The sequence below is a fragment of the Clytia hemisphaerica genome, unplaced genomic scaffold, assembly GCF_902728285.1.
Source record: "Clytia hemisphaerica strain Z4C2 unplaced genomic scaffold, Clytia hemisphaerica genome assembly, whole genome shotgun sequence".
NCBI classification, from domain to species: Eukaryota; Metazoa; Cnidaria; class Hydrozoa; order Leptothecata; family Clytiidae; genus Clytia; species Clytia hemisphaerica.
In genome coordinates this window covers 1,675,350-1,699,809 of record NW_027104114.1, presented here as the reverse complement: position 1 = coordinate 1,699,809, position 24,460 = coordinate 1,675,350, and the positions used below count along the sequence as shown (strand labels likewise).

Here is a 24,460-nt window from a genome sequence, read left to right as displayed (position 1 = left end):
TGTATCTCTCAGAAAATAAACACTTACAGAACGACATAGTTTATCATTTGAAATACCCCCGTATTTGGACCATTCTATCGTGGGCGCAAAATGGGGCGAAAACTAAGTAGATTGCCGCCTCATCTTTATTTGCCGGCGCGAGAAAGGGAGCTAATCATTTTTTTCTTGCGCGCTCAAGGGGAAAAGGAAAGTGATTGATATTCTTTGAAGGAAAAACGTCAGAAATAAACCCAAAGACCAAAAAGATGTATTTTGTTGTTGACAATCGATCCTGTGAAGATGAAAAAATTTCTGCTATGTGTTTTTTTCCGAACACTGAAAAACTCTAATTTCGATCTTCCTATAGGTAAAGAGGTTGCAAGATTTGGGTTAGCGAGGCAAGAATTGCTAAAAAACTGGTAAAATCTTAAAAATCTCTAGTTTGGAAGCCGCCTAAGGGAATTTCACCACGGCAATTCAGCGGCCACCATAATTTTTGCATGCAATTCAATATGGCAAATGTGTTCTTCCAGTGTTCCGTAGCATGAAAAAAATTGCACTTTTTGCTCCGGACGTTTCCGGAGCGCCACACAGACAGGATGGTCCTTTAATTAATTAATTGTCTTGGGAACTTGAACTTGATTCAGGTAACTCTCATACTTGCTGATGCAAATACATCCTGTAGATGACTGATGTTCCTTTTTTTAAAAGCTTTTTTCCTAGTGTGACTAAACTGCCAAAACAATAGACCTTTTTTTAAAGAGGCCACTCTGTTGAATAATTATGTACTCCAGCAGAAAAACAATGATACAGCCATGCATAATTACTGTACATGCATATTGTAATAATTAATGCATTGTTTATCTGCTGGAGTACATAATTATTCAACAGGGTAGCCTCTTTAAAAAAAGGTCTATCCAAAAGTTCCCTCCTAGCTCTAGAGCTAAAACAATTATTAAAAAAGCATTCACAAAACGGCAATACAACAGCACTATCCAAATTTTTGGGATTTTGATTGTGAAGGGAACTTTTGTATTGTTTTTTTTGGGTAAGTCAGTACTTTACCTGAAGATATAGCTATTTATAAATCCAGAAATCTTTACAGAATAAACTTCTTCACTTTTTTTCAGCTTTTGATCTTCACTCCGCCACCACATTGTTTTATTTTCTGGATCTGATTACTCATTCCGCCATTATGATCCGCCATGCGCCGATTGCTTAAAAACTGTTTTGGCGCTCCAATAACATTCTATTATCTAGGCTTTATTCCATCAAGCTTTAAATAAACTTTGAAATAAGCACACGGGCTACTCTATTCAAGGAAATGGAAAAAATGGATGGAAGCCAAAGACTTGAATTTTAGTGAGTTTTTGTGATAGTCTTCCTGAAACTCACTTTGACATTGACTTACCATTTGATATCAAAATGATTTAAAACGTGATTTAAAGGACATGAGTGTAAAATTAGGCATCAAAAGGATAATTGATTCCTGCAAAAGCAAGGTAAATTTTTTTTAATTTTGAACACAGTATTTTCTTCTCTTCTTTTTTGTAGAAATTTTTGTAGAAACTTTGTAGAAATTGACATGGCTAGTTCAAAACATCAATCGTAAAAGGGGTTATGCACGAAACTCAAAATACTGCGAATCTTGTGATGATGACGTCCAGGGCTCGAAATAATGGTCGGACATCGGACATTGTCCGACCCAATTGCTGAAATGTCTGACCCAAATCGGTTCTAGTCGGACATCATGTCCGACCNCGAGTTAAGTACAGAAATCACCTATACTTGCAATATATCTCTAATCTTAATTTTTTGAGAGCTTTCCAAAAATATACAACAGGTCTCCGTTTTCTCGAGCTAAAATTTTCATTAATTTTTAACCCTATGATTTTTGCCTGAGACCGTCATATTTGTCCGAAAATCACACCAAAGTGTCCGAAAAAAAATTGGAAACATAGTAATTTCGATTCCCCTACCCCTTAGCTTTCCAAAAATGTATAACAAGTGCTTCTAGCAAAACAGTCAACATAGTGTCCTCCCCCCCCCTTTATAAAGGGGGGGGGGATTCTGATTTTGGCCCTTTTTTTAAAGTATGGGGGAAAATGAAAAATTTGAAATTTGCTGGGGGAAAATAAAGAGGGGGGAAAACCATAAACTTAGGAGATTTTGACTGGGGGAAACTTCACTGATCTCAAGGTGATCTTGTTGCAAAACCTGTTTAAGCAATAATCAGCAAATCTTTTGGGATAAACCAACTTTTCAATACAATTTCATTTTTCCAGCACTTTCAAGGCTATTTTTTCAAGCTTTCCAAAATTTCAAACTTGATTTAAGGCATTTTTATGTTAACCATAATGGGGGAACCGCAAAATCTTCAAATAGCTGGGGGAATCCAAAAAGAGGGGGGAACCGAAAAATTTTGAAATATGGTGGGGGAAATAAAAGAGGGGGGAATGGAGAAAAATTTTGATTTTTAGTGGGGGGAACCAACCCAGGAGGACACTATGGTCAAGCGATTCCAAAAAATCGAACAAAATTCCCCCTACTAAAACTCAAACTGAAAAATCACCCGCGAAGGTAAAAAACAATCCTTATTCGGCTGACGGGAAATTATTCTCCTGGGAATAGAGCCGCCAAATGAACAAATCAAAACATTGATAAAGTGTGACGTCATAATTACTGCTTTCAGTTTGCGTGTTTTGAAAGTTTGATGTGTGTACTCCGTCTTCGTGGAATTTTTTAATGGCATGAAAACAGAATATGCAATGTCTTTAAGAACAAATTCCTAAAAGGCTTTTGTTGTTCTGTAAATATTTCCTTTTGGATTAAGAAATTCCGTCTTTTATGGTTCTAATGATTATAATATTTATTTATAAGATGCTTTGTTGTCTTTTTAATCTTTGTGTAAACTTGCATATGTTTTGCATACATTCCAACTAAATCCAACCACGGCATTTTCGTTCCTGTATTTTTGCATACAATTCAAGATGGCGGACGGAAAGGCGAAAAGGTCTATTGACATGGCTAGTTCAAAACATCAATCGTAAAAGGGGTTATGCACGAAGCTCAAAATACTGCGAATCTTGTGATGATGACGTCCAGGGCTCGAAATAATGGTCAGACATCGGACATTGTCCGACCCAATTGCTGAAATGTCCGACCCAAATCGGTTCTAGTCAGACATCATGTCCGACCCAATTACTTTCGGTGCCTTCGAAAAATTTGTCAGATGCGTTGTGAAATTTCCAAAAGAAATTGTAATTTACATAGAATTAGTAACTTCTTTTATATTTACACACAAAAACTCTCAAAGTTACGATCATTAGTGTTAGATATTCATTTTGTGTGATGCTTTTTCTCAACAAATGAAAGCATGCTTCAAGTAAAAATCATTGGCTTCTGACCATTAATTGACATTTGTTTAGCTTATTCGTGATCAATGTAAAATTCTATCAGAAGCTTGTATTAGACTTGAAGTATACCCCACATAAAAATCAATCGGACATGTCCGACCCATTTTACTTTAAAAGCCTTAGGACATGTCCGACCCAAATCAATTTTTGATCGGACAGTGTGTCCGACCACCTAAATATCGTTATTTCGAGCCCTGACGTCATTTTGGCCCATTGGTCAATAAGTAATGATTATGGTTTTCGCATGACTTTGAGTGCATCAATAGACCTTTTCGCCTTTCCGTCCGCTATCTTGAATTGTATGCAAAAATACAGGAACGTGGGTGGATTTAGTTGAAATGTATGCAAAACATATGCAAGTTTACACAAAGATTAAAAAGACAACGAAGCATCTTATACAGTGAGGCTGGAACTTCGATTTTTGAGGATTACAATTTTACCAGCTTTTTAGCGATTTTTGCCTTGCTAACCCAAATCTCGCAACCTCTTTACCTTAAGGAAGATCGAAATTAGAGTTTTTCAGCGTTCCGAAAAAAACGCATAGCAGAAATTTTTTCATCTTCACAGGATCGATTTTCAACAACAAAATACATCTTTTGGTCTTTGGGTTTGTTTCTGACGTTTTTCCTTCAAAGAATATCAATCACTTTCCTTTTCCCCTTGAGCGCGCGAGAAAAAATGATTAGCTCGCGTTCTCGTGCGGGCGAATAAAGATGAGGCGGCAATCTTGCACTGAGGGAGTTACTTAGCTTCCGCCCTATTTTGCGCCCACGATAGAATGGTCCAAATACGGGGGTATTCCAAATGATAAACTATGTCGTTCTGTAAGTGTTTATTTTCTGAGAGATACAAATAGTATATTGAATATTATTAACTTATTTATTTAAGTATTTTTGAGTGCAAATTTAAATATATGGTTAAATAAAAACAAATGATAGCAGTTCTGTTTATTCCTCAAACCCCCGGGAAAATTTCCTTTGCCGACTTAGCTATTTTACAAATCTCGGAAAAGAACTCCCATAGGAATTCCGATACATAACCCGATTGGTTAATTTCGGAACGGCTTCAAGAAAGTCATAATGGCAGATAAATTTTAAAAGTTTCTGAGGAAATGTGTGTAATTTATCGATGTTGATGGCTTGTTGATTCTTTGAAGAAAAAAGATAACAGGTATAGCTTTTTCTAATCCTGGAATATCGAGGTTCCAGCTACACTGTTATAAATAAATATTATAATCATTAAAGATGGAATTTCTTAATCCAAAAGGAAATACTTACAGAGCAACAAAAGCCTTTTAGGAATTTGTTCTTAAAAACATTGCATATTCTGTTTTCATGCCATTAAAAAATTCCACGAAGACGGAGTACACACATCAAACTTTCAAAACAAGCAAACTGAAAGCAATAATTATGACGTCACATTTTATCAATGTTTTGATTTGATCATTTGGCGGCTCTATTCCCAGGAGAATAATTTGCCGTCAGCCGAATAAGGATTGTTTTTTACCTTCGCGGGTGATTTTTCAGTTTGAGTTTCTGTCTAATGTTATGGTCTTTTGAAGTGCTTGTTCTAAGAGATGAGTGAATAAATACCGTTGGACCTACCTTAAATTCCTTTCGTTCCGTTCGTCGTTCGTTCGTATCATTCGTTCGTTCGTTCGTTCGTTCGTTTCGTTCGTTCGTCGTTCGTTCGTTCGTTCGTTCGTTCGTTCGTTCGTTCGTTCGTTCGTTCGTTCGTTCGTTCGTTCGTTCGTTCGTTCGTTCGTTCGTTCGTTCGTTCGTCGTTCGTTTCGTCGTTCGTTCGTTCGTTCGTTCGTTCGTTCGTTCGTGCGTTCGTTCGTTCGTTCGTTCGTTCGTTCGTTCGTTCGTTCGTCTGTGCCAGCTTTTCTCGGGATCGGCTCATTAGTTTTTTTCTAATTTTTTGCACAATGATGCAAATGGCAATGCCCAAATGTGACGGAGCCGATTTTCAAAAAAAATTTTTTCCGGCCGAAAATGGCGGAAATATGCCGAAAAAACTGGTTTTCGGCATTTTCTCGAGATTTCATCATTAGTTTTTTCTGATTTTTTGCTCAAAGATGCGTATTAACAATGCCCAAAACATGGTCTAGTCCGATTTTTGGAAAAAATTTTTTCCGGCCGAAAAATGCGGAAAATACGCCGGAAATCGCCGTTTTTCTGGATTTTCATTGGACTTTTCCATATAATTGGTTGTTTTTTTTTTTCATTCAAAAAGATTATCAATAGCAATGCCCACCATCAAGCATGTTTCATTTTCAATAAAATTGTTTTTGAAGCCGGAACTTTCTAAAAATCGCCGGAACAGCCGATTTTCGCCGCCGGAAAAACGGTATTTCTTGAATTTCTTGAGCTGTACTTTATATCTTTCATGAATTTTGCACACTGATGCAAAATGTCATACCTAAATTGTGACGGAGCCCGATTTCAAAAAAATCATTTCCGTCCGAAAATGCCGGAAATATTGCCGGAAAAACTGGTTTTTCCGACATTTTCTCGAGATTTCATCATTAGTTTTTTTCTGATTTTTTGCTCAAAGATGTATTAACAATGCCCAAAACATGGCCGAGTCCGATTTTTAAGAAAAAAAAAAAATTTTTCCTGCGGAAAATGCCTGAAATATGCCGGAAATCGCCGTTTTTTCTAGATTTCATTAGACTTTTTCCATATAATTGGTTGTTTTTTCATTCAAAAACATTTATCAATAGCAATGCCCACCATCAAATGTTTCAATTTTCAATAAAATTGATTTTTGAAGCCGGAACTATTTTAAAAGTCGCCGGAACAACCTTTTTTCGCCGGAAAGACAGTATTTCTTGAATTTCTCGAGCTGTACTTATATATTTTTATGAAATTTTCACACTGATGCAATATGACAATACCTAAAATGTGACGGAGCCCGATTTTCGAAAAACATTTTTTTCCGGCCGAAAATGCCGGAAATATGCCGGAAAACCGGTTTTTTGACTTTTTCTCGAATTTTCATTTTTAGTTTTTTCTGATTTTTTGCAGAAAGATGCGTATTAGCAATGCTCAAAAAATGGCCGAGTTCGATTTTTGAGAAAAAAATTTTTCCGGTTGCTGAAAATCGCCGTTTTTGCAGATTTTCATTGGATTTTTTCCTTGTATTTCTATGTTTTTCACACAAAAACATTATTGATAACAATGCTCACCATCAAGCATGATTCAATTGTCAATAAAACTGATTTTTGCGACCAGAACTTTCTATTAATTTTTCCCTACAACCCTTCCCTCTCCCCCCATCAACAATCAATGATGAATTTATTGCGTTGTGTATTTTTGCTAAATGCTATATTTTCTGACCGATTTTTTTCATTTTTCTTTTCGCATTGCTAACTAACTTTCATCATCAGGTAGGTCCATTCAGCATGTTGCTTGTTTTTAGTTTTCAAGAGTAAGCAAATTTAATCTTTTTTCTACAAGATTACACTTTAATATAATGCAAATTATGCATGCAAGTTTTTATTTAATACTTTAATTTTTTTAAATATTATTTTCAAACTTTTCATGTTAGTGAGCAACGAAAAATTGAAAAATTGAAAAATTCACTTTTAAAAATCCGAAAAACCTTTTTCTCAATGCAATTTTACAATTTTCAAACACCTTGTTGAAAAAATTGCTGTCTTCAGAAATAATTGCCAAAATGCAAAAAGAGCGATTATCTTAAAGGGATTCTGGCATGAAAAATAAAACTTTGTCAAGGTTTCTATTCCAAGATATCACCATCCAAAGTTCCAAATTCTAGACATCTGCACTCTGTGGAAGCCATATATAAACATGAGAAATTTGAATTTGGAAAACTTCTGCTCATACCAGCTGGTCATCAAACTAAATCATTGACAGCAGGCTAGAAGGAGACCTGTAGTTGAGCTTGATTATTTTAGTATGATCAACAACTAGGCACATGAGAGGATTTATATACCATAAAAGGCAGTGCTGCAAATAACGGCCGGTAACCGGCAAATACCAGTGATTTCGTAGTTTCTACTGGCCATTGAAGCTTTTAATTTTATCCAGTTAAAATCTGAAGACTCATGGTGTCCCCCCCCCCCCCCACTTTAAGTGGGGGTACCTAAAAAAAAAAGGTGTTAAAAAAGCCAGGTACCTGGAAGTATTCCCACTTTCAGGGGGTACCTGATATGTTTGGGGGGACCTGTAATCTCGTCAGTGAGGGTGGGAGCTGTTTTTTCTGTGTGAGATATTTTTCTTAACTTTACTCAATTTCTCAATTTTCAAACCAACCAACCCTCGTTTTTACCTTCGTTTTACTCTTTCTTTCTTGTGTCCTTTACATTTTACAGTAACCCCAGTGAAGGAGATTAAAATTCAACGATTTTTTTGTTTTTGTTTTTTTTTATAAATTGAAATTTGTAGTTTGCCCACGGACGTGGAGTGGTTCAATTTGAATAAATAAATAAATAAATAACAATATTGTATTTTTGCTGACCAAGCGTTTCTATCATAACAAACATGGTAGCTTGAAGTTGTTATATTTATTTATAACTTGCGAAAATCTTTTGGATGCAGTTCCATATACACGTTTTTTTTATAAGGAACACATTTATAAGGAACTCGAGGCTGAAAATGGTTCAGAAAATAAGGAATTGTAAAAGAACTGCTCAGGCTGAGAATAAGTGGATTTGAAAATAATGTACCTTATTGGGACTAATTTGACCAAATTTTGATCTTTCAAGGGGCAAAAAGTTCAAAATTTCCTATGTAGTAAGGAACTCGATAAGGAACTTTGAGACTGAAATTCTATGTAAAAATAAGGAACTCCAGGCTCAGAGCAAAGTTAAGGTTCCTTATAAAAAAAAAAAACGTGTACGTTATTTGATTGTATGTAATTTAGTATTATTTTTTAATTTGTTTTCATATTAATAATTTTAACCTATTTTGGATATTTCTTTCTTCACATGGATTTGTGGGAAAAGACATGTCTTTCTCTTGTGTGTTCTTTGAATACTTTCAACAACTGACACAAAATTATCATTACAGAGAATAGAATGCAAAAAAAAGAAATTTTTCTAATCGGCTACGTAATAAAAGGGGGTACCTAAAAAACATAATTTAATGGGGGTACCAAATCCTGGGGGCTACCTAAGAATCCAAACAACTTTGGGGGTACCTAAATCGTTGGGGGTACCTAATTTTATTGGGGGTACCTGAAGCCTGGAGGACCCTATGAGACTAGATGCTTAGATAAATACTTAATAGCGCTTCTGATTAAAAGATGAATAGATTTTAAATTGTAATATGTGTTTAGTCAATCAAAGTAAAGGTCATTTCAGACAAAAACTTTCTAAGGTGGTTCCGCCCTGCTCAAATCATTCTCGTTACGCTCGCAAAATTACCGGCTAAAAGAAATTTCCTTATTTGCAGCACTGAGAAAGGCCTTTTGATTTTTGATCCAGTCCTCTAATTTTTACCTAATATGGATTAAAAATGCCAGAAAATTTGAAGTCAAACTTTAAAATTGCCATTTCAATATATGGCTTCACAGAGTGCAAATGACATAGTGTGCACCCCCCCCCCAGAACAGGGGGGCACAGTTACTACAAGACAGTATCACACTTACACTTACTACCGTGGTGGTACTGTATTCAGAAGTTATGAAAACAGTTACTACACAGTGTAGTAACTGCTGTTTGGGGGTGGTGCCATGTTAAATAGGTATTTACCAACCTAGTGATTGCTGATCCTTGCTTGACCGGATGCAATATAAACCAATATAATAAGTCTTCCCAACAGAAGACTTGATGAACACAATCCAACTTGAACCAACACAAGAATCAATATGAACGTTTACCATTTACAGATTACACATAAAGCCCCACTGGCTATCATATATTATTGTTTATCACTTTGTATTATTCATCTATAAGGTAGAGATTAACAATCTCCCCTTTCTTTGTCTTTTTGTATTTTTGACAAAGTCATATTCAACCAACAAAATCAATTTCGTTCCCATCCCTGGTGACCCCCTGCAAAGTGCAGGTTTCTACCGTGTCTTGGCAGGATAGTTGAACGACAAAGTTTTCAATATATACATTATATAACATCTTTGAACATTTTACCATTTCGTTTTTCGTTTCTTCTCTTCATATCTTCTTCTTTTTTTCTTTTTCTTTTTTTTTTTACTCATTTTTGTTGGTTGTTTTTCATAAAAGAAGAGAATAGTATATACAACATCATTATTAACAGGTAAATTTTTTACATTAAAGCTGATTCGTTGTCAACACATTGACAATCGAAGAGGTATTAGCACCCTTCTTCGTTAAGCAATCAGCTAATTGAGATTTTGAGGGAACCCAAACAAGTTTTGAAATCTCATTATTTTGCAACATTTCACGAATGATTGCAACGTCAACTCGTAGTCTTTTATCAGACAACGACGTTGTTGAATTAGCAGCATTATACAGTGATTGACTGTCAATATAACACTCAATTCTACAACCTTCAGTTCCCAAAACCTCATTGAGAATGCTTTGGAGCCAATAGCACGATTCAGCTGCTTCTACAAGTGCCAGCATTTCAGCTGCAAGAGTGCTCTTTACCACTCTTTTGATCCTCTTTGACTGCCAAGCAATTGGTGACAGTTTCTTTGAGATATCGTCTGATAGCAGTATGATATAGCCTACTTGTGATCCTCCATCATTAAGGTTGGCATAGGATGCATCAGAATGCACAACAAATTTTAGGTGATTGATGTCTTTCAATGGTGGGAGCTTGATCATGACATCATTTTGCAATTTCTTCAACACTTTATTAGCATCTAGGATGTCGGCTACAGTAGCATTCTTCATCTTTGATGCAAGTTCACAGCAATCAAACAAAATATCTGGTCTGGTTTGCGTAGCAGCCCAATTCATCTGACCAACCAGCATACGTAGCTGCTTTGTTTCATCACCACTTCCTAGTGGTAGATTCCTTTGGGTTTTTCTCTCTTTGCTGACAGGAATAGGCTTTATTATTGATTGACAGTATCGTGTTTGTTCAATTTGGATTCCATTCTTTGTCTGTGTGATATTGAGTCCAAGATACTTGAACGAACCAGTTTTCTTCTGTTCCAATCTCGAACGTTTGTTTGAATGGTTGGATAACTTTCTGCACAAAATCCATGGTGCCACCCCAGAAGAAATCGTCTACATGAATGACAATTATCCCTTGTAGACTTCCATTTTTGTGAGAGTAGAATAATCCTGCATCGTGTTTTGCAACATCGAGCCCCAAGTGAGGCCAAAACCTCTTTGACACGAAGGTACCATGCTCTTGGTGCATCTGATAGTCCATACACACAAACATTCAGTTTCCAGATGTTTTTGTTTTCAACTTCTGGTGGGGGCTTAATGAAAACACATCCCTATCGATTTGTTTGCCTTGGAGAAAGGCTGCACGAACATCGATGCTGTTACATTTCCATCCATTTGTCATCATCAAGGTTGAAGCAAGTCTCAAAGCTTCTTTACTACAGGTTGGTGAATTGACTTGAAACGAGCTGTCTTCTTCAAACCCTCTTGCCACTAATCTAGATTTGATTGATTTCTTTCCATCTATAAACTTTTCAGTGAACACCCATCTTGTTGACAACACACTTTTGTCCAGCATCGGGAACTTCTTGGTAAACGTTTGTTTCTTCTCCAATTTGCCAGCTCTTTTTCTTTAGATTCGTTCAGCAAAACTGGGTCAACATCCATTCCGTTGACAGAGTAAAAGACGGTTTCAGCTTCTTGGGAATCCTCAATTATTGCACCATTTGTGCCATTAGCCTCCTCATCACTTGATTCATTTGGATGCCATTCTTGAACACTGTTCTTCCAATCAATGCACTCGACTGTATTGTCTTCATTTCTAATATTGAGCCAATGTTTGTATTTTCCATTTGCTTTACCAGCCCGAGAAATGACTTCTACAGTTTTCCAATTGGTATCATCCCCTTGGAAGATATTTAACTTTTTGTTTTGGTTTCGGTAGTGTGACATTTTTCTGTACCACACTATCTTGCATTTGTCCAGCTACTGATCTAGCGATACCATTCTCTTCAGTTTGTTGCTCAACATTGTTTGTCGGTGTTATTTCCTGTGTGTCATCATCATCGGAATCGCTGTCCACACCTTGAGGGAGCTGTCTAGGAGTTGATGGTGCATCTGGATTTGGTACATCCTCCTGATTTCTTGGTGGGTTGTATTGAACTTCTGACTTCTCGAGCATGAGTCGGCAAGGGTGTACACGCACATACACACTTCCATGTTTAACCAACACCTGTTGACCATCTAGCCCAATTACTGTACTCAGAAGCTACAAAGGCCTTTCTTGCTGAGTGCATGGCGTTTAAGTTGTCACGTACGACTTCACTTGTTGTCTTTCCTTCAAGCGCAGGTAGTTTGTCGGTAAGTACTGATGGGAAATTCGGATTTCTACCAAAAACAAGCTGATTAGGACTGAAACCATGGGTATTGTGTAATGCATTCTTTGCGCTAACTGCCCACGATAATGCGATTCGTAATTCACAATCTACATCCCTCACAATCTACATCCCTCACAATCTTGGTAACATTCTCTCCAATGATTCCATTATGTCGCTCAACCAATCCATTGCTCCATGGGCTTTCAGCAGCTGTAGTCTTGATTTTGATATTGAGATTTTCACAAAAATCTTGGAACTATTGATTGTCGAACTCACCCCCATTGTCAACAAGAAACTTATTTGGGTAACCAAAAATCTTTATCCAGATGTCAAATAACTGTCCAACGATAACTTCTTTCTTCTTGCTCTTGATGACCGATGATGCACTGTACCGAGTTGCATGATCAACTAGATGCAAAAACCATGTTTTAGAGGATCCTTCTTTCCACTCCTTCAAGTCCATAGCAACAGTTTTCGTTTAAGTGATGTGCCATCGACAAACCAACAACAGGTCTTTGGGGTGTCTTTTTGTACACTTGACATATCTTGCAAGACTCGCACACCTTTTTCAGAACGTCAATATTTTCTTGATCATCAACGCCAGCATCTTTCAAAAGACTTTTGATTCGGTGATAGGGCGCATGACTAAACTGTCTGTGTAGTTTTTGCATCATTCCTTTCTTCTCTTCTACTGAGTTTGTAGAACCAAATAAAGCCAAACTATCGCATTCAGATTTTCTGTTGCTGTCGAGATCATTTGTGCAATATCCGAGTGGGATGCAATAGTGACCAGAGGAAGTGAACATAAGCTTTTGAGTTTGTCCAAAAATTGTGACGTTGTCGTGGATGAAATCGATATTCATTTCAGCCTTTTTCATGGCATCTTTGCTCAAAAGTAAAGTTAAGTCTCCATCGATGACATCAGTTTCGATAAATACATTCTTTCCTCCAATGTATGCTGGTACCTTTACTTTCTTCAAGGATTCCACACTATCTCCATTGCCAAACTTGAAGCTTGTGCTGCTTTTGAATTCCTTCACAGTTGATAGTTGATTTTTGTCCAGTGTCTCTAGATAGCATCCAAGCCACGTTTTTCCACATACATTCTTTGTACATCCAGAGTCCAACACTGCTGTCCCAAGGGTTTCTCCCACAAACTGCTTTAAAGTGTCACTAAATAAGGCTATCTCGTCATCTTCTTTGCTCTTGTTCTTGTGCTTCATTAGATTGTCATATGAATCAGGACAATCCCTGGCCCAATGAAACACTGATCCACAAACCATACAAGTTGAAGGAGCACCGTCTGGTCCAGATGGGTTCGTCTTGGTTTTCCATCTTGCTGTCTTCTTCCGCACCACCATGCTGTCCACGACCTCCTCTACCTCTAAAATTGAATCGTCCACGATTAGGTCGAGATCTTCCACCACGATTTGATCTATCACGGTAATTTCCATAGTAAACTTCTTCTGCTTCCTCGTCTCTGCTTGTTGTCTCAAATGTCATCATCTCATCTCGCGACTCAAACTTCACCTGATTGTTTACAGCACCTACATCCTTGCTCTTGTTTGAAGATACCGAGAGGCTCAAATCTCCAAAAACCTTGCGTAGTTGGTCTTTCATTGAATTGTAAGATAGCTCAGTCATTGTTGCTCTAATTAACTTTTCGTGTGAATCTGAGATGTTTGCATTATTGAGGAACTCGTAGCTAAGATACCATCAGGAAGAATCATTTCGTAAGCTTTGGCTTTGTTGTACAGGCGTTCAAACTCGACAACAAAATCTGCAATTGGCATATCATTGGGTCGTTTAAACTTCCGAAAACTGTCATATGCTTGAAACGAGAGTTGCAGCTTATCTTTGAGATACAGTTTATCTAGTTGTGCAAGCACCTTGCTCACACCATCATCTTTATTTAACTCGTCCACCTCTAACTCCAGCGCAGCTTCCCTTGCTTTGCCTTCAAGAGATAATAAAATTGCCAAGCCCTGCTTCTTCTTCTCCAACGAAGTGGAGAGCTGCCAAATGGTTATTTCCTTCTTCCAGTTTTCGTAAGGAACATCCTCCATCAATGCCGCGGGGCTTTTGATATCATTCTTGTTTGCCATAGTGGATCGTTGTTCCCATCTGCTACCAAATGTTAAATAGGTATTTACCAACCTAGTGATTGCTGATCCTTGCTTGACCGGATGCAATATAAACCAATATAATAAGTCTTCCCAACAGAAGACTTGATGAACACAATCCAACTTGAACCAACACAAGAATCAATATGAACGTTTACCATTTACAGATTACACATAAAGCCCCACTGGCTATCATATATTATTGTTTATCACTTTGTATTATTCATCTATAAGGTAGAGATTAACAGTGCCAAACACTAAAACGAACACTTTTGGTGTAGTAAGTGCTTATATTTTAACTCTTTTTAAAGAACTTTTGAACTTTTTCTCACCCCAACTTTGAAATTATGCTTTCCCTAATTATCATTAAAATGTTCTCAACAGCTGTTAACCAAGTTAATTAAAAGAAAATCTAGCACAAAAATGGCTTTAGGTTGAGAAATAATCGCAATTTAGGGTAATTTCGAGCATGTTTTTGATGATATCACTTAAAAACAGGGGTGGTACCTGGAAATATTTTCTGAAAACAGTTACTACCAAGGTGTAGGAACTGCAAAGGGTGGTGGTCCTGAAAAAAAGTGTTGAAAAAGCACTTACTACACATCATGTCTTGTAGTAACTGCGTGCCCCCCCCTGCCCAGAATAGTGGGGGGGGTTTGATGTTTCGGGTCAGAAATTTCCAGGTGGGAATTGGAAATTTTCAGGTTTTCGGTGGGAGAAACAAGTTAAGGTGGGGATTAGGGGTTTAGTTCCTCAAATTAGTATAATTTTTCGTGTGGCTAGCATTTTTAGCTGGGATCTGGGAGTTTGGATTGAGGGTGGGAATTTTAGGGTAAGGTGGGACCTAAATTTTTAGGTAGGACCTGGAACCCCCTTGCACACTATGAAATGTCTTGAATTGGGAACCTTTTTTTTCTCAATATCTTAGGATACTTGCTAAATCTAGCCTAGTGTGGGGTCATGTAATGTTTTCATCGCTGATTATACTAGAGTTGAAATGGTATCCTGACTAGCAAAAGGTCCAGAAAGGTCTATTAAATGTTGTTCATCCTTTAGTGACATATAAATCATGAATTGCTCAAGAAACTTTATCACAATCCATAGAGTGCTTTCTCATTTTACTCCTTGTGTGCTTATTGAAATGTGTAATTGAATGGATGTTTTTTGCGGACAGGCAAAAAGATTCAGAGATTTTTGCTAAGAATCCTATCATAGTTCGCCCTCCCCCCTTTCTTAAGGGGAGATGACACCTTCCGAAAAAATTAAGAAGGGAGGATCAGAAATTTTCATGAATAAAAGGGGGGTAAGGAAGGGGGATAATTTAAGAAGGGGGGCTTACATATTGTAGATTCTTTTCAAGCACTGTTAAGAAATTTGGTCTTCATGAAAGGAAGTTTTCTGTTAGAGTAGTCTGAGTCAAAAAGAAGAATGAAGTTTATTATTTGGCTTTCTCTCTCTAAAGTTTTTTCACATATATTTGTTAGTTATTTTTGTCCAAAATCCTTGGGGGATAGGCATTTTTAAAGTTTAGGGGAATGGCAAGAAGGGGGGAATCAGACCCCTTTCCGCATTATGCATACAATAGCAGAAATTTGTTGGCCAAAGTTCTCCCATCATCTAATTATCCATTTATACCTTCTTTATTTTTGTTAGGATGACGTCCACTTTTACAAAGTGGAGTGGAATGATTGTTGGCTTCACCAAGATGTCTTGACCTGTTGGAAAGAACTTATTGAAAATTACAAAAAGGTAACACAGTATTTGTTCACTCAGAACATGAACATGAGTTGTTTCTTGTGTTTTCACAGTCATCTTTTCCACTATTGTCAATGGGATTCTTCTTAAGCATTCTTTTATGTCAATATACCAGCCGAAAGAAAACAATTTCAAGCAAAGTTTTTTGGGAGCTTTGCTTTTAACCGTCATCAAGAGTTTGCCATGGACCCGCTGTGGGGGACGGGAGCTTAGTAAAGTGCCCCAGACCCCAGCTTCATCAATTCACAGCAAGCCCTTTCAGACATATTAGAAACTCGATCTATATTCACCAAAACGGACCCAACTCAAAGTGCTAAGAAAAATCTCTGTATTATGTATTATTTTACGAAAACTCAGTGTCAGTGTGATCTCGTTGCTAAATTTTGCTGTCATTAATTCCAATTATCATTATCAGGGTCAGCTTAAAGGTTTTTTTTACATAAGTGTTCCTGTTTCATATCAGACACATGTTTCATATCAGGATGACAGTGTCTGCCTATTGTTATATTATGCTGATATAAGCAAAAAATGTTTTTCTTTTCATTTTTCTGACCAATCTCTCCACATCCAGTGAATTAATATCACTTTTATTTAAGAACGAAACCTTTGATGTAGAACTTAATTTGATTATTTTGCTTTTTTTAAAGACCCAAGAATTGAACGTACAAGTCAAACAAGAAAATGGTATGCTCAATTTTTTTTTGTCTTGACTTATTGCCTCAGATTTAAAAGATTCAACAAATTCTTAGGAGAGCAGGGTTCTCACTGGTTTGAAAAAGCCTGGAGCGCCATGGAAAAGGGCTCCTCAAAAAAATGGTTCGCAAGAAATCTGTAAAGAAGGGAAAAAGGATACTTGGTTTTTCCTCCAAGAGTCTGGGAAATTGAATAAGTCTGAAACTTATTAGAGATGTGGAGAGGCTGTTAGAGGGGAAAAACCCTTAATTTCGAATTAATATAATAGGTGGATAAAGCTTAAAATATCACCATGAAAGTTTTAGTGTTGTTTTTAAAAAATATACCAAGTTTTTGGACCTACCCCGGTGGGGTGAAGGTCCTATAAATTAACCCGTGTTCGTTAGTTAGTTCGTTCGTTCGTTCGTTCGTTAGTTACCAACTTTTCTCGAGATTGGCTCATTCAATTTTTCTGATTTTTTGCACAAAGGTGCATTACTATAAACCCTCGAATGTGACAGAGCCCAATTTTCGAAAAATAAATTTTTCCGGCCGGTAGAACCGGAAATGTCCCGAAAAAAGTGGTTTTTTGAGATTTTCTCGAGATTTTATCATTAGTTTTTTGCGATTTTTTGCACATAGATGCACATTAGTACTGCCGAAAAGGTGTTTCTTAATTGCTTTCTCCGTTCCAATAGATATATAATTCGAAATTTAAAATTATACATTACTTCCATTAAATTCTAATTATTCGTTTTATAAATAGGTAGGTCCATTAAAGTATTGCTTGTTTTATCAATTTTTAGTCAGCCACTAAGATGTAGAAGCCAGTAAAAGTCAATGAGATTTTGTGCTGTTGTCAATTTTTAAACGATTAAATTATTTATAATGTCATAATCCATGTCTTACTAAAAGTCTGCATTGAAAATTTGAAGAATTTAAAAGCTAGAAAGAAGTAAGTCGATCAAGAGCAATCAAGATAATTGAGCAACGCTGTTAAAAGTCAGATGAGATATTAACAGGTATTCTTTTGTTATCTTTCGTTTATGTTTTGTTTGTTTATTCGTGATATTCATGACTTAATGGTTTTCTCTACGGAAAGACGCCGGCTTTTGCAAGTAGTGGCAAATTTTATGCAACTTTTGCCCAGTTTAAATTTGCCACTACTCGCTAAAACCGGGGTCTTTCCGTAGAAAATATTACGTCATGAATATCATGAATTAAAGTTTTCTGATTTTTAGTTTATTGCTTTTATTTATGCAAAGATAGATATTTTAAAGCGTATTTTTAAGAGATTAACTTTCCTGGGACTGTCACAAAAGAATGATAAATAAAACCGTGTTCACACGTTACAGGTCCGTTTCGCTCCGGTATAATTTTCGTGACGGAACGAGCGTGTTCATATTGGATTCGGAACATTTCGGAGCAAGTAAAAACGGAGCAGTGTTCCGTTCCGATGAAAAAAGTGGAGCAAAACCGTTTTGATCTGTTTTACTTTGTAACGTCTTCTTTTTTGACGTTTCGAATTTTGACGTTTCGAATTTTGACGTTCACACTTGTTTCGGAACCGTTTCGTTTCGGAACGATACGGAACCGTAACGTCTGAACATGATCTAAGTACTAAGTACTATTTCCAAATCATCTTTTGATTTCAGGGGAGCTCAATAACGTCAATCAAGAATCGTGTACGTTATGTAACCTTGAACCAGACACTCAATCGTTACCTGAAGCACACACTACGAACGTTCACGCGGCCGCTTCATCCGCTCAACAAATTTCAAACATGATAAACAAAAAGTCACGTGACGGAAAATCATTCTTTCTTCTCTCTCCAAACACTGTCAAATTACGGACCGCAAAACCTACCGGGGAAGGCATTAAACGGAAAGATCCCGGTACAATCACATACTCGTGTTGGCAATGCGGTATGAAATTCAAAAGCTTCAAAACGTTTAAACTGCATCAACGTGCGCACGAGAAAGAGAATGGGGAACATCTCATCTGTATCACGTGCAAGAAGAGATTCACGTCTTTAGAAGCGTTGAACAAACACAAACAACTTCATACCAGTTCTCTCAACTTCACAACAACTACAACAGATAAAGTGAGCAATGATTCAGAGCTATGTTGTAAAATCTGTCAACGGAAATTCACCACTAAAGAAGCTTTAGATGTACATACAAAACTACACGTCAACTTGATACGTAGATTCAATGCGACGTCATTGAAAGAGATTCTAAACCGTTCCAAAAAGAACTTTGAGAATCGCAAAACAGGGAGCGTTAGCATAGTCCACAGGCTAAACGACATTGTTCAAAGACTACCTATCCCTAAAGATCCAGGCTCTGCTGGACCAAGTAACAATCATCTTAATTTTCCAATAGACGAAGCGGGAAGACCTGAAGAGGGTGCTTTACCAGGGGTGTCAGAATTTACGCCCGAGGTGTTAGAAAACGCCCGTCATTATATTAAAGCAGTTAGTAAGAGACGTAAAGAAGACACTTTGAGGAGGATTATAGAGAATCAGACACAGGAGGAACCGATCAAACATTCTGCACACACCATCGGTGTTGATGTGGAGCTCAACAGAAGTGAAGAATCAATACCCATCATTGGAAAGGAAGGTGAGAGATTTTAACCATTGAGTTTAAAGTCCTGAAGAAACCAGAGAGGGATCGTTGAATGTAGCACTTTCTTTGTTTTTGCGTAACCGGTTCAACCATTGAGTTTAAAACATAGATTTATAAAGCCCGAAGGGCTACATGGCTTACTTTGGCTGTAAAGTGTGCCGTATTTCGGTAGGAAATCCTACCTTGCTCACGTGACATTACAATAGAATTTTTAGCGCTTGACCAATCAAAAGCTTCGCAGGTTTTCGAAAACAATAGCAACAATATTTTTTCCGATGTTCATTTTTTTTTCTGCCATGGCTAAAAGCACGACATCTAGCCCTTCGGGCTTTATCAACCATTGAGTTTAAAAGCCCCGAAGAGACTAGAGAGAAATCTTTAAACTTTCCCAAGCAAGTAAAGTGAAGCCTTATGATTTGTGCCGCATTAAGAATGAGGGATTGAATGTAGCACTTTCTTTGTTTTCGCATGGCTTATTTTTAGAAATCTGGTAATGAATTTTACTTTTAATCTGGCGTTTGCGGGGCTTTGAAATGGCTGGTGGGATATCCAGAGGGTTAACGATTTTTGTTCAAAAGTGGATATCCAGGGGATTAAATATCTGCAAGGGAGCGGTAAAGTGTCTTTTCAAGTAAAAAATACGATATCCAGGGTGTAAGCATCTTTAGAAGAGAGGATATCCAAGGGGTTGAGCATATTTTTAAGAGTGAATATCCAGGGGGTCTTTACTAATAAAATAGGATATCCAGGGATTCGATATTTCGAAAAAAAGTTTTTTGACAGATCGGAGACAGGGGCTCATAAATATATAGAAAAAAAAATAGGTTGGCGGGGATCTTTAGCCGTGTCTCCAAACCCAGGGTGACGTTGAGGCATCGGCAGGGTCACAAGATCAGTAAAATCAATAAAAATTTTTGCTCCGTGGTACATTTTGTACTAGCATCAATGCAGTGACTTCAAAAAATTGAGCCCCACAAAATCAAAATCGTTGCACGCTTGCTAGGCCTGAGACTTAAGGCCGGTGTCCACTTGCGCGCACTTCGATCGCACTTTTTCGAGCAAAGCTTCCACGCTATTGGTCAAAAGAAAAATGAAGCAAATTCATTGGTGCGATCTGACGTAACGGTTGAAAACAGTTGACATGTGTTCAACTCATGTATTTAGAACGCCATGGCTCAACTTTTTTTTTGAGCACGCGCTATTTTTTTATGACGTAATCTTTTTTTCCAAGCAAAAAGGATTAAAGCCAAACGGTGCGATCACAGCGCGCGTAAGTGGAGACTGGCCTTTAGAACGCTATAATTGCAGTAGTTGAAAACTAACAACCTTTTTATCCGCTCATAATTCACAGGTGAGCGTTACTACTACCAATGCAAACTGTGCACTAAGAAGTTTTACAACAAGTTCCATCATCGAGAACATTTCAACGTACACAGTGGTGAAATGCCGTACGAATGCGAATTCTGTCATAAGAGGTTTGCTCAACGATCTGGATGGAACAGACACATCAAGGTAACCTTTTTACCATTTGGAGAAATTATGAAGGACTACAACACTACATAACGTAGTCAGAGATAAAACATCATCTTTCTAATGAATATTTCGGCCAAATGGCCTTTTTCAACATAAAAATAGATTTATTCGACAAGGTTTATATACTATATCTATATACACAAGGGAAAGAACTAAACAAAGAAAGGGTAAAAACCTAACCATAATCAATCGTCACTTCCCCCCTCGTTCAACCCCTGAGGCTCAAAGGTCGTGAGTTTGCTAATCCAGAAGTCTTCGCGTACCCGTAGACTCTGTTCATTCTTGGACTGATTGATAAAATCCTAATACAAACAATAAAACAATGCACAATATATTGTCAGGCAATTTATTGATGAAATATTGCTGAATGCCGGCAATATATTGAAAAAGGTGTCTGCAATACATTCTCAGCTCGATTTGCAATATTCCAACAATATAGAAAAAAAATTCCTCTTTGTAATACAGCACCTGTTGTTTACTCTGTACATTACGGTCCGTAAACCATATTGAATATTGTTCGTCATTTGTGTAGTCTAAGTAGCCCTTTTGTTGGGCAAAGACTCTCACAACGAGAGTGACGCCCCTCAAACAACATAACATCTACTAGTCTAAGTAGCCCTTTTGTAGGGTAAGTCTGCCTTGTATTAAAGTTAGCCTGAAGAAAAGTGTCGTTTTGCGAACGAAGGCTAGAGGGAACATACATTCGTCGTTGCAAAAAGACTATCGATACTTAAGGTCGGTCTCCACTTTCTCGCGACATGGACGAAAACTTTTTGACGTTTTTGACGTCACTGGTCGATTTAAAAATGAAGCAATTCCATTGGTCGAAGTTGACGTAACGGATGAAAAAAGTAGAACTTCCTTCAACTTTTTTTTTTGTTGGTGCGAAACTTTTTTATGACGTAATCTTTTCTTTAGGCAAAAAAAAGTTAAGGAAATAACTGTCGCCCATTTCGCGCGAAAGTGGAGACCGGCCTTTAACCTTCACTATTATCCACAGCTTGCGCCATTACCATACAAAATGTTTTATATTTTCATATTACAGCTTCACCACAAGTACGAAGTCTTTGAAGGTCCTATTCCATACAGTCACTCTGAACGAAGTGATCACCCCAGAGTTAAACGTCAGAAACTAGAAGACAACCACCTAGCGTCTGCACCAACTATGGCGACCACACCTTTAGCAGTTACACCGACAGTAGCTACACAACGTTTCGTCCCCATTGCTCCGTACCCTCACAACATCAACGTGATGCAGCCAATGACTTCATTCCCAGCTGGCGCTATCCCCCTGTCACCAGCTATTCTTTCTCCGGATCGCTTCCCGAAGAATCTTGAAAACGCGCTGCCAGCAGGCACAGTACTAATCCGAGCACCACCCCCTCCTGGAACGGTAGCTGGACCCCTGCCACCTAAGACCATCCAGATACTGCAACCTGCACAAATGACACCTACCGTCTTTGTCCAGCCTGGACCTTCCTTAATCCCGACTCAATCTCCAGATCAATCTCAAACCGTCCAGATGATGAACAGCCCTATACCAACTTCAGAACCTGTTATTGACCCAAAAATAATGGTCGCTATATCGAAATCACATGAAGGATTTGCTGGCTCCAAGACGTTGAGCGCTGAATTTTCTACGGGGGCCAAGTTCCAATGCAAGAAAGTGAAGACGATGGACGGACGTGTTATTTTCATGATCAGAGTCATTGATAACGGTGATCTAACCACGGGAATATCGACAAGCACTAGTGATACGGATCATGAGAAAAAGTCGGAGTTCGCCTATATTCTAGACCCTGTCGGTCAAGTGGAAGCACGGATTTTCGTCAGTGACCATCCGGGTGGGGACTGGGTCGATTTTCCGCTTGATAACATAGCGAACGGGATTATGTTGGAACGGATACAATGTTATGATGATAAGAACAGGAGAGGACCCAAACCAAGACATTATAATGCAACTGGGGCACCATCCTCCGACTCCAGTGGTGGATCGAAAAATATCTTGGACGACATACACGGTAAAGAAGTTATCGAAAAAGCGCTGATTAATCATAATGGCGCGTTAGAGGTGGAAAATAGTATAGAAGAATCAGTGGCGAAAAGCCTAAGGGAAGAGAAAGCAGCTAAGGATAAAAATGGTTCTTTGGTTACACACGGGCGCAGCTTTCGTTCGGGTAAAGAGAAGAAATTCACTTGTAACGTGTGCTCGAGGAAGTTTCTCGCGCAGGCGCACTTGAACGATCACATGTTGATTCATACTGGAGAGTTTCCGTTTAAATGTATGTTTTGCAGCCGCCCTTTCCGCCACAAGTCGGGTTTGAATTCCCACCATAAAAGACACATACAAAATGGCGTTTTTGATCGACCTATTAGTTGTAAAGAACCTAACAAAAAGAAACCGCGTAATTCTACGAAAACGCGCACAGACGGTGCCAATCAAGCTACGGAAGGCGAGACGTCCGGACAATCAAGCACGACCAAATCAAAACGGAAAGGACGTCCACTTAAACGAAAAGAAGCAATTCCGGTTACGGATCTAGATCAAGTTATGTTTAAAATAAAAGAAGAGGATCTAGAAGATAGTTTCATGTTAGATAATGAAAAACGTGAAACGGTGACTTTTGACGTTCAAGATGTATTCGAATGTAATTTCTGTGTTCTAACATTCCCGACACGGACGGCGTATTTGAAACATGTTAATAATGTACATAAGAACCCTGTCACGTCACCTATAAGTAACGGAGACCCGCTTTCCGACGGTGAAGATGGGTCCGGGGACCCTCGCTACATACAAATGAGTGATTTTGAAAACACGCTTTTAGATATGGGTGCGGAGACCCAGCCGTCGGACCCACCTAGCGACGCCGTAGAAAAAATTTCAACTTTTGTTGATGGAATGATACCTTTAGACCAAATTAAAGAAGAAACACCTGATTATTGAATGGCATTGTGGGAATATTTTGTTTTAAGCAGACAAACATTTAAGTATGAGTAAAATCTGCCAATATCACTTGTAAATGTTCAGAATGGAATTTGGTCAAATTTGAATAATAGATCATATCGGAGTTTTTGATTTTTTTAAAAAAGCGATGCAATGTTGGATTGTTCCGAGAGTATTACAATAGAAATCTCTTAGGAATTCCTCGAGGAAATTTTATTGTAATACACTCGAAACAATCTCAAAATGCATCGCCTTTTTAGAAAAATCTTCGATAAGGTCTATTCTTTTAAACTTTTATCCGGTCTTTTTGTTTGTTTTTGTGTACACGTTATGTATAAGCCAAAGGAAAATTTTTGAGCCTAGAATATGCTTATGCCATCCTTATAGTAAAGTAAGTATATTCATCTGGTGGCTGTCGGCGGAGCCGGGAGTGAGGGAGTCTATCCCCTTTTCTATTTGCGCTAGACCTGGGAGATCGAATGCTGAGGTGGAGCGCCACACCTACTCTCAGCTCCCAGTAACTTACCGCCTAGAGCAGATTACCCAATCTAAGCTACTCATCCGCTGAGTTGGCGGTGACCGGGGATCGAACCCACAACCCTTAGATTGTAAGGTGAATGCTCTACCGACTGAGCTACCCGGCCATCCTTATGTAATGGCGCAATTTATTCATTTTGCATGATTTTTGCAATTTTTTGCAAATTCAGTAACTCAATGCTGAAGTTTTTCCAAGATTTGAGCCTGGATACAAGCGTTATCCTTATGAAAAACGTACACTTGATCTTTTCCTCGCCGATTTGGCTAGACAAAGTGCTTTGTCTATGTTTTCATAAAATCGGGCAATAAAACTTTTTTTTTAACGTTTTTTATTTGTCTTCTAGTTTTTTTACTGTATTTTTTGTTTTAACTGTATTGGGGGCTCTGCCAGAAAGAGACCGTTCATAGGAGGTGGAAGATATATTG

The 24,460-nt window shown here is 37.9% G+C and overlaps 1 protein-coding gene across 1 annotated transcript; it reads left to right on the top strand.

Annotated features, from left to right (window-relative positions):
* Positions 1-1,284: 1,284 nt before the first annotated feature.
* On the top strand, positions 1,285-23,643 carry LOC136813425 (zinc finger protein 850-like). Its single transcript, XM_067069944.1, has 6 exons — positions 1,285-1,481; positions 15,617-15,712; positions 16,366-16,402; positions 18,046-19,014; positions 20,372-20,532; positions 21,599-23,643. Exons 1-6 carry the CDS (start codon positions 1,431-1,433, stop codon positions 23,495-23,497), a joined length of 3,213 nt encoding a protein of 1,070 aa, XP_066926045.1. The 5' UTR covers positions 1,285-1,430; the 3' UTR covers positions 23,498-23,643.
* The last annotated feature ends 817 nt before the right edge of the window (positions 23,644-24,460 follow it).

What these genes read in the sequence shown, in the direction of transcription:
- LOC136813425 (XM_067069944.1), top strand. Translation starts at nt 1,431, where the DNA reads ATGAGTGTAAAATTAGGCATCAAAAGGATAATTGATTCCTGCAAAAGC. An exon ending in ACAAGTCAAACAAGAAAATG is followed by an intron (nt 16,403 to 18,045) that starts GTATGCTCAATT and finishes TTTTGATTTCAG; the next exon opens with GGGAGCTCAATAACGTCAAT. An exon ending in ACCCATCATTGGAAAGGAAG is followed by an intron (nt 19,015 to 20,371) that starts GTGAGAGATTTT and finishes CATAATTCACAG; the next exon opens with GTGAGCGTTACTACTACCAA.